The following is a 9,905-nucleotide window of genomic DNA, read 5'->3' as shown; positions in this document are numbered from 1 at the left end:
AGGCGAGGTGATTACTTTCACAGTATTAATTCAGTATCTTCTGGTATCTCAGCATGGAGTCAACCTGCTAAATGCTTTACAGGTGTCATGGCGCCAGCTCTGGACTCAGAATCTGAGTCTGAAGCTGCTCCAGCTGAGCCTGTGGAATGTCAGCCTCAAGAAGGACAAAGCCAGACATCACATGAAGCTGATCAATCATAGGTACCACCTAAGTAGCTGGAGTCAGGTGAGGATGATGTTAGGCCTCCCAGTCCCTGCACCAGGTGAGTAGAAAAGAGAGAGCAGAACAGCAAAAGTCTATTAGGTTACTCTCAAAGCAAAGGAGCAAGCAATCTGATTAATGATAGCTGGCTGTAGCTCTATTTAAGAAACAGCTCTCAGATAAGCTTTTTGCTAGAAACAATGTCTGACATCTGGCTTGTGCACATTGTGAGATTCATGTGTGGATTCTGCTTCTTGGACCTTTGGACTGGCTGACAACCTTGACCCGGCTCTGAAACCTTGGACTGGCTTTAGACTTTGACGTGCTTCTATTCTCAGAGCAAACCTAGCAGGCAAGCCTTGGCTTAATTTACATTCCTGTGCTTGTTTGTATTCCTTGTTTCATTGTAAATCCTTCAGCTAGTACTAAACTGATAATCACCTGAGAAACTGTGTGTGTGCTGTGTGTGACTGAAGCCTGAAGCAGGACAACAGGACCCTATTGTGCCATCTAAATTATGAGTTCACCTTTGTAAGAGTATTCTGCACCATATTTCTGATCTAAGACATAATTCTTCAGTGTACACATGACAAATGCAAAGAAAGCATTGCTAGGGGTCGGCAAACCTCATCAGTCCGATTCATAAATAGGATGGGTCTTTCCAAGCCTATTTACTCAAAATCTCAGAAAATCTATGTCTAGGGAACTTCTCCAGCATGACAAGTCCTTATCTGTATTTCTTAAACTTATAAGGTGGTAACTAAATAAGAAGGAAATCAGAAGCTGAAGAATGATAAAATTTAAAGAGTGTCTCCACATAGCTGGATAGAGTAAGCTTCTGAACATGCTCACTCAAGACTACTTGTTTTGTTTTCATCCCTCTTGACAACTTTCATTGAGAATAGTTAGAACTTATGGAGGGCATGCAACATTTACTAAACCTTTGATCTGCCATTTCCCATCCTTTCCGACTACTTTCCTAAGTACAAAATAATAAATTTAGGGAAGGAGGGAACCTTGTAAATGAGAAGACTGAGCCATTAGCAGCTGTACTGAAATTCAAAGGTATGTCAGCTCTTAAAAACTCAGAAGTGCTTTGGTTATTTCAATTCTCCCCACTCTTCTGAATGTGTCATTACTGCTCATTACAACTCTATGGAGGAAGTAATGATATTAGTATAACCATTTTTGCCAAAACTTGTCGTCTTTGGGGTGTTTTTTCCCCCTTCTGGTGCTGCAGTACCATAGAATCTGAACTTGCAGCATAAGAGGCTTGCAGTTGCTCTGCAAGGATACTGAAATATATGAGCTAAGACTTCAAGTTTGATAGTTATGTTTTATTACCTTAAACATTACTCACCAAGTTCTGAAGGTGGAGTTCACCATAAAATTGTGGAAGAAGTTCTGACCTCACAATGAATACAACTGAGTATATTGAACTAGATCAGTGATGGCAAACCTTTTGGGCTTGGTGTGTCAAAAATTCTAAAAATGCCTAACTTGACTCTGTTGGTATGTCACCCCTCCCAAACAAAAAACAATTCTTTACATATTTACTTTAAAAAAATACAGTCTAATCATGTGTGGTGCTATATATTATATAAAGAAATGTCAAATAATTACAAAAATGAAATACAAATAAACTCAGTTTCATTGGTAACTCAAACAGGGAGAATAGTTGTCGAGTATTGGTGAATGCTGGCATGTCACCAAAATGTCATGGCGTGTGTGTCATAGGTTCGCCATCACTGGACTAGATCCACCTGAGACAGAGGTCAAGAAGCAGATGTTTATTTTACAATACATTTTAAAATAAAGATTCCCCCAGCTAAAGATTGTCCTGAGTGTGATGACTTATCTTTAAAGTGTTTTCACAAGTCCCTTCATAGATGGTCCTTTGCAAAAATTAGTTTGTCCACTCAGTGAAAAACACAATGAAAAGTGAAAAACAGAGTGAAAAGTGTCAGTGATCACAATGATGATCACAAATTTGACCAGTACAAAAACAAAGGTGAGATGGAGACAGACCAGCCAGCTCAGAAAAGGGGTCCAACTAGTCCGTTATGCAGGATGGGGAGGTTTTTAGCAGAATGCATGATACAGCAGCAGTGGAGATAAAGGGGGCTTTTATTTCACCCTCCTATGAAGATATAGATATGCTACTGCTAAGTGGCTGGCAAAGCCCAGCATGGGCAATTGACATTATGACCCATATGTGGATGCATCATGACTTTGTAATATATTCTCATGAAGGTTCCTCTCCCATTCCAGTTAAGTAGCAGTCTTATCTTTTAGTCTGATGCCTCATATACTCTTTCATATTTGTTCTATGTACAAATGTAGTAAAACGTGCTATTTATAGATGAGACAATGATATACAAGTAAGATCAAAGCAAATGAAAATTCTGTACTAATTCTTGAAACATGTTACAACTCAGCAAGAATGTTTACATTCCCATGCATTGCTGCTGAGAAAAAATAGAGCACTTGATATTGAATTCAAAGCACAGTGTAATCAAGCATGGGATTGCTAGCTATGTATGTTTCACAATGCTAGGAAGCAGAGAAAAAGATGTCAAAAACAATCCTGGATCCTAATTTCTACAGTCTTTCAGGAAGGAAGAATAGGGGAAAATAACTGATAATAGAGTTTGACAATTTAATGCATCATGTCTATTTCAAAAGTTTTATGTATGTAGTACTGAAGACAGGCCACAAGAATTTCAATAGTGTCTTCCAAATATATATACCACAACCCAAAAATTTCACAAAATCACTTGTCCCTTTTCTTTTGCCTAGGCCTAAAACCAATTATTATACACCAGAATTTTACTAACTTGTGCTATTCTCAGGCCCTTTTTCCATATAAGTAGAAGGACTCACTGTTGCATTTCTACACAACATTAATATCTGAACTTTCTTCAAAGGGTTTACAGCTCTTAATGTTCACATAGATAGAATGAACAAATGAAACAATTTTAAGGGATCACATGCTGTTGATTAAAGTCTTGTCAAATCAGGTACTTTGCTTCAGTTTTCCCAATTATATGACTGCTAGTAGCTATGCAGGCATTAGCACAGGCAAGCTGCCTACTTACAATATGAAAGTGCCAAAAAAATATTAAGGGACACTCTAAGGAACAAACATTCTCAAATGCATGGTACCATTTTTAAAATGTAACTCCCATCGTTTCTCCTTGGGCCTCAAGAGAAACAAGTTTGATTAGAGAGATAAGATTAACATTAGTAAACCAAAACAAAGTGGAAATTCAACCCTAGATTTTCCAGCTTCAAAACCATGACATTCTGAACATTTCATGATATCAAAGCAAAAGTTTTGCATTTAGTCTTCTCAGTTATGAGAGAATTTTACAGCTCCATTTGTTTTGTATATAATTCTATCCATTCATGGACCTAAAACAACAGAGGCCACAATGTATATCAGCTCAGCTCATTAAAAAATCCATGTACAATCATCAATAGCTGCTTTAAACACAAAACTGAGTCACCCTGAACACAATGTCATCAATTTGCTGTGAAACAAGTACTATGATAAAATTAGACTGACCTGAGATGGGCTAATGGTGCTTCTGCAGCTCTGAGGGAGCGAGTTCTCCAAGCAGCACTCTGACTAAAGGAAAAGAACTAACACTGAGAGTTAATAGCAACTGGATTTGGTCTTTTAAGACAAAGGGGACCTCGTATGCTTCTGTCAGGAAAAGCCAAAATCTGCATGAGCTTTCTGAAATACTGTTTCCTACCAAACTAGAGATTGTCAGATGCAATGTCAGAACAGGGCTTGTTTTGAGAAAAGTAATACACAGGAGGAAAACCCAAAACAATCAATTCAACAGAAGAATTTCCAAACATATTTTTAAATAAAAATTATGACTCTATCAAGTTCAAGTTAGTAATTTTGTCATTGGCTTAATGAAATATTCCATTCTTGATTTTAGTAAAATAAATTTGAATAAAGAGAAAAGCCTGTATAACCATCCCTATTTGAGAATTGGTCAGTTGTATCAGATTTTCTTTATTTTATTTCCCCTTAGATTTATAGGCCACCAAATCAATATTGAATCACAGCAGCTTACATATATATGTAATATCTGTGTATATCAATTATTGTTTTCAAAAATTTCAATTAAATCCCAAATGGTGTATTAAGCATCTGAAATGCTAGCACTTTAAGACTTCAAGCAGCTTTTGCATGGGTTAGTATAACAGCATTAACCTATAATGTCATCAGAGGTTCCTGGGCCTAGAAATCTTTGTGGAGTCTGTGGCTTGCACACCACTTGGGTCACAGCGTTGCTGACAAACATTCTCAAAAGGGAGAAGCAGGGAAGACAGTGGGGCACCTTACATGTCACCAGATTCAGAGGCTAAAACAGAGCAGCACATGCACTCAGGGATGCTGCTGGCATTCACAGTAAGGAAGATACTGGATTTTTTACAAGTTCAAAAATAAATGCACCCAGTGTTTGAAAGAAGCCTATCTGTTGATTTGGATCTGATCCCAATAGAAATATTGAACCTAACAGCCAGAATAAATTCATAGTGGAAAATGGATAGTGTGTACAACTTGAAGCATAATGTAACAAGTGTATTAAGATATTTTGACCTTTAAATATACACATATATATACACACATACACACAATTTTCTCTTTAGCAAAACAATCCATCTTTATTTTAAAAATGAAGATGAACTAGCATGTGAAATACACTTTTCTAAGATCTCTCTTATTTAAATATACAAGCATTTTAGCAGCAAGATTAACCTTGGCAATGTTCATAATATCTACAATTGTTTAAAGTAAATTCTCCAACAAACTAATGCATAAAGAATTAGAAAGAAATTTAATTGATCTTGGTACACCAGTTATAATGCCTACAGTTTTATAAACAAAATCCTATCAATTTCTCACAAGTGCAAAATGCAGTTAGTTAAAAAATAACCTCATCACTTAGCCATTACATATTTTGGCTTCTCATTTTCTTTCCTCCTTTCACAAATCTTTAGGACAATAGAAAGCAATCTTAGACAAATACAAGTGGATTCAAAGAAACTAGTTGCTTGCCTGAATGATGCCTGTTAGAGTACAATAAATAAAAGACAAAAATTTCACACAATTCTCTGCTCTGAACGGATGCCCTCATATCCACTATGCTATCAGTGGATGCCCTCACATAGTTTAGGAATTCACTCTGCTTTAGAACACTTATCAACGCTACTGTGAAACTAGACTTCTCTTGATGATTACAGGCCTCAGAATAACAACAAAAAGCATAGAAGTTCAAGATATATTGGTCCTTTTTATAAAGCTGCCATACTTTGGCACTGGCAATTGTTACTTTATAAGACTTACATTTTGAAGGGTGGGTTTCTTCTAAGATTTCTTTTTGTTTTTGTGTAAGCCACTATGGGCAGTGGGTTTTTGTGTATTTTTGCTTGAAAGTCCTTGGCTCAAAGGCTTGTCTATTTCAATTTTCTTCTCTTGATTATCTGTGCTTCGTTTTGCAACTAGTCTTGGAGACAATGATCCAATTCCACCACTGTGAATCTTAAAAAGACAATAAAAACAAGGTATGTTGAATACTGAACATAATATCAGGAAAGTACATGGTTTCTCTGTTAATGCTGAAGCAAGATTTCATGGTAAGATTTTGAAGGCAGTTACATTAAGAAAGAAAGAACAGAGCAAGAACAGAGATGTAGTTATCTCTCAAAATGACTGTAAATCAGATAAACTAAAATGTGCATTAGCAACAAAATCTGCTCAGCATAGCTATAACCTTTGAAATGCTTCAGAGCAGGAATGGCTAAGTCACTCCCACAAGCCCTAAGAAGCAAGACAAATGGTGAGGGACTCCACAAATTACTTTCCACCTACTGCTTTAGAGTACTTTTTTACTCAGTCTGTTATGATATCAGTAAAAACTTTTCTGGTTCAGCACATGAAAATCCATGGAACTACTACTGCGCTTACATCTACACATATCTCACCTGAAAAAAAAATGAATTCATGAAAATATTCTGATTTCTGTGATAGCATTTTTCTTATCATGCTGTAGTAACATAGAGTACTGATCATCTATGATCCCAGCCTAGTGCAAGTGCTCACAGTTGGGCTACTACATAACTAAGTTGATTGTTGGGTAAATATGCTTACACTAGAGGTTGATTTGACAGCTGAACTCTTCTTTCTATAAGTCCCATTTGGTAAAACATTGATATGATTTTTTTTCTTGTTAGCCTGGGAAAAAAAAAGAAAGAACAAACCGATTTTAAGAAAAAAATCAGATGCAAACATAAAAACAGATATTGAGTTGACTAACACTGCTCTGTGCTGTTGCTTAGCTATTTCATTTAAGCTGACAAATATGTTAACTTTACTTGTTTTGTTGGTGTCGAGGGTTTGCTGCTCCCACTCTCTGTTTCTGTTTCTATATTGGGATCTGAATTGCCATTGCTGCTAACAGGGCTATCTTGTCCTTCACGAATGTCTTCCTGTTGTGAGGCAGGTGATGCACCATTCAGTCCATCTTCAAGGTCTCCTACTTCTGCAGACTGTGTGCTGCTACCGCTGCTGTTCCACTTCTTCATCAACTCAAGGACATTAAATGGCCTCTGAACAATGTCTGTTTCACCCTAAACAATAACAATCAATTTAAAGCTTGGTTTTTTTAAAGAAAAAAATGAACAAAACAGATGAGCAACTTCTATGCTGCTCTTGATTTAATGGAGACTATATTTCTTTAATTTTGCCAAACAGGAGAAACCACACGATGAAAGTACAAGTAGGCTAAAGAAATAAAGCTTTTTCTCTTCTAGAAAAAAAGAAAGAATTAAAGGGGTTGGCTCTTTTAATAAGACCACTACCAACTTAATGAAAAAGAATCATATCAAAAAGTACTCTATTATGACCAGAACATACCAGAAATAACCCCTTAATTGCTTCTGAATAGCACAGGAATGACAGATTATAAAGCTGGCCTCTTTGGAGAAAAGGTCTCCTCAAGAGTTCCCATCAGGGGAAAAACAAACAAACTGTGCACCAACAGCCACCTAGAATATCAAACAGTAAGCTAATCAGAATGCAGGAAGTTATATTTGTGACAGTTCACGCCATGCCTTGAATACTGAAATTGTAACCTTATATTGTTTGCCTAAACAATGCAATCTTCCAGTTTTGGGTTAAGCTACCAGGAAGGCACGGAGAGTATGGTGCTTGAATCTCTTTACTATGGTCCTTCAGTTTAGACCTTTCATGCTTTATTTTAGAAATGTACAATCTTAGGAAAAAGTAGCAGTTAGGTCAGGATAACAAATCCATTTGACTGACATTTAATTAAAATGAACTTATTTACATATAAGTTCATACAGTTATTTTCCATTTTTAAAAACAATGTTTCCCTTCCATCATATTAAGATTACAATTGGACAGCAACTTTGGTGGCATGCTGATCTTTGATCCAAGGCTCAGGTTCTGCCTTATAATTAGATGTTGCATATGTTCTGTTAAGAATACCTAGAGAAAATTATCATAAACTACTGGAAATGATCAAGGTTAGAAGTAAGAACAGCGCAAATCAATCTTCACATTGCAAGCAAAACTGTATCTGCAAACATGTTTTGCGTCTTTTCAGGCAACCTATTTAACCAGCCTAGTTCCATGAAGTTCTCAGTCATAAAAAGTACTGGGATTATTAGCAATGCTTCGTATTTACAGTTCAAAAGCAATAATATTTCTAGAATATCTGAACTGTTCCAGCCTACCTACTCTCAGCTTCAAGCTTCTCATTGCAAAGTATCAAAATATTTAATAGAGCAAGAAGTATCTGAGACAATGACCCCACATACGTTGTGCTACACACAAGTGCAAAAACTTGTAAGCAGCCACCTCTCTAAGCTAAAATAAGAAGCACATCTGTCCCTATGAAAATTACATCCCCTTTTCTATTACTTTATAGGGAAGAGGGGCAATGAACAGCTGAAAGAGCTCAGACAGCCATTTAGAATGAAGGCACAGCTTCCTGTCCTCAATTTGAATTTATGTCGTAACACAACTATGGAGACAAAAGGATCATTTGGTGGTATCTTGACATAAATGGTCTTTACCAGCCTAGAAACTACTAATAGAAGTGTGCTCATGTGCATGTTTATAAAGTGTTTTTATCCTGGTCTATGACCAAAATAAAGATGTGATTTGATTTTGATATGCTTTTTTGAGGCATAAGGACTGGAATATAATAGGCATGCTCAAAGAAAATTCTATATGCATTTAAGTAATGTATAGCAGTACTTCTGAATTTACAGAAAGATTTTCAGATACAGACTCCAATTTTGCAGATGCAAATTTACATCTGTAATTAACAGTAGACAAACTGATGTTGCAGACAACAAAATAACTACCTTACTTGCAAGCACATACAGGTAATTAAGTGCACCAAATCGCACCTACAAAATAAGATGTTGAGTTGTAGCCTGGGGGGAAAAAACTATGTTTTAAAGAGCTACAAATACTTAAATAGCATATGAAATAGGAGGATGGTTGTGTTCTGACAGTTTTAAGAAAGTGGAACCACTTAAGTTAATTGCCATATTGCTTCATTTGAGCACCTGTTGCTTTTAATTTTGCTAGCATCTGGTGCTAATTGTGGGGAAAGTGGAGGATTACTAATTGGCTGCCTTTTAGATTGTTCGTTTTCTTTTGTCTTTCCTTCAAGTTCTTTTCATCCAGATTTTAAGGAAGGGCATGTCAGTATGATTCAAATCATAGACTGAAACAATATGCCCCTCCATCATGTGGCACTCAGCTTACGTCAGAAAGACATTTTCCACTCTGTGATCTTTAAACACTTGCCTCTGAATGGCAATATTCCCATACCATAGTACCCAGAGAGAAATACAGATTTGTTGAAGGGACTGTTCAAAAATTAAGAAAAAAATGTTTTGTTTTGTTTTTTAAACTATAGTAATAAAGAGGCTCTAATAGCACCGTCTGGCTACTGAAGAAAGTTAGGTATATGTCCATAAACAGGATACTGCAGAATTGCTGAGCCTTTAATTGGTTAAAACAGTTTATAATGACCAGAACAGACAAAACCAGAGAAAGCATACTTGGTGCTTAATAATGATAAAAGGAGGAACCATGTAACTGAAAATAAAAATGTAGCACTCAATCATATTTGGTGTCAATATACACTGCTAAGAAAATCAACAGCAAGTACAAACCAATTACATGATATAAAAAATTATACTTTCAGAAGATATATACTGAGATTATGCATAATGAAGATCACAAGCACCATGCCAATTATTTACCTTATTTTCTTCAAAGGTAAAGAAAATAAGGCACCATGCCCATTAATCACTGAGAGAGAGAACAGAAAATTCTAAAGATGCAAGGATTCTGGCATGTCTCTTCCTACAATAGCTATTATTAAAATTTTGTAAACATTATGTCCAAAACTAATATTTCAACAATTGTCTTTCTGACAAACGTTATGATAGCAAACCCTGTCATTTTGATATATCAGTCTTTCTATGCTGCACCATAAAGAAACTGAATTATCTATAATAGTTATCAGATAAATTATAGTTAATAAGTTATCTTAACCATGATAATATTACACCATTACTTCATGATTTGTATTGATTTCTCCTCCATTTCTACACCCCATTCAAAATGCTGTTA

General features: G+C 36.0%; 1 protein-coding gene across 7 annotated transcripts in view; it reads right to left on the bottom strand.

Moving 5' to 3' along the window:
- Positions 1-4,877: 4,877 nt before the first annotated feature.
- Positions 4,878-9,905, bottom strand: part of STK33 (serine/threonine kinase 33) — an 80,578-nt gene continuing 75,550 nt past the window's right edge. For all 7 annotated transcript variants that reach the window (XM_088145974.1, XM_088145973.1, XM_088145976.1 and 4 more), the window contains 3 exons: positions 6,602-6,856; positions 6,378-6,461; positions 4,878-5,768 (listed from right to left, as the gene is read on the bottom strand). In XM_088145974.1, coding sequence (XP_088002100.1) covers positions 5,595-5,768; positions 6,378-6,461; positions 6,602-6,856 — 513 coding nt within the window. In that variant the 3' untranslated portion in view covers positions 4,878-5,594. The remainder of the gene's footprint in view (positions 5,769-6,377; positions 6,462-6,601; positions 6,857-9,905) is intronic.

The sequence above is a fragment of the Python bivittatus genome, unplaced genomic scaffold, assembly GCF_059951505.1.
Source record: "Python bivittatus isolate LINGU-HERP-01145 unplaced genomic scaffold, Pbiv_v1 ctg000480_np1212, whole genome shotgun sequence".
NCBI classification, from domain to species: domain Eukaryota; kingdom Metazoa; phylum Chordata; class Lepidosauria; order Squamata; family Pythonidae; genus Python; species Python bivittatus.
This window is presented reverse-complemented; position numbering and strand designations above follow the sequence as displayed.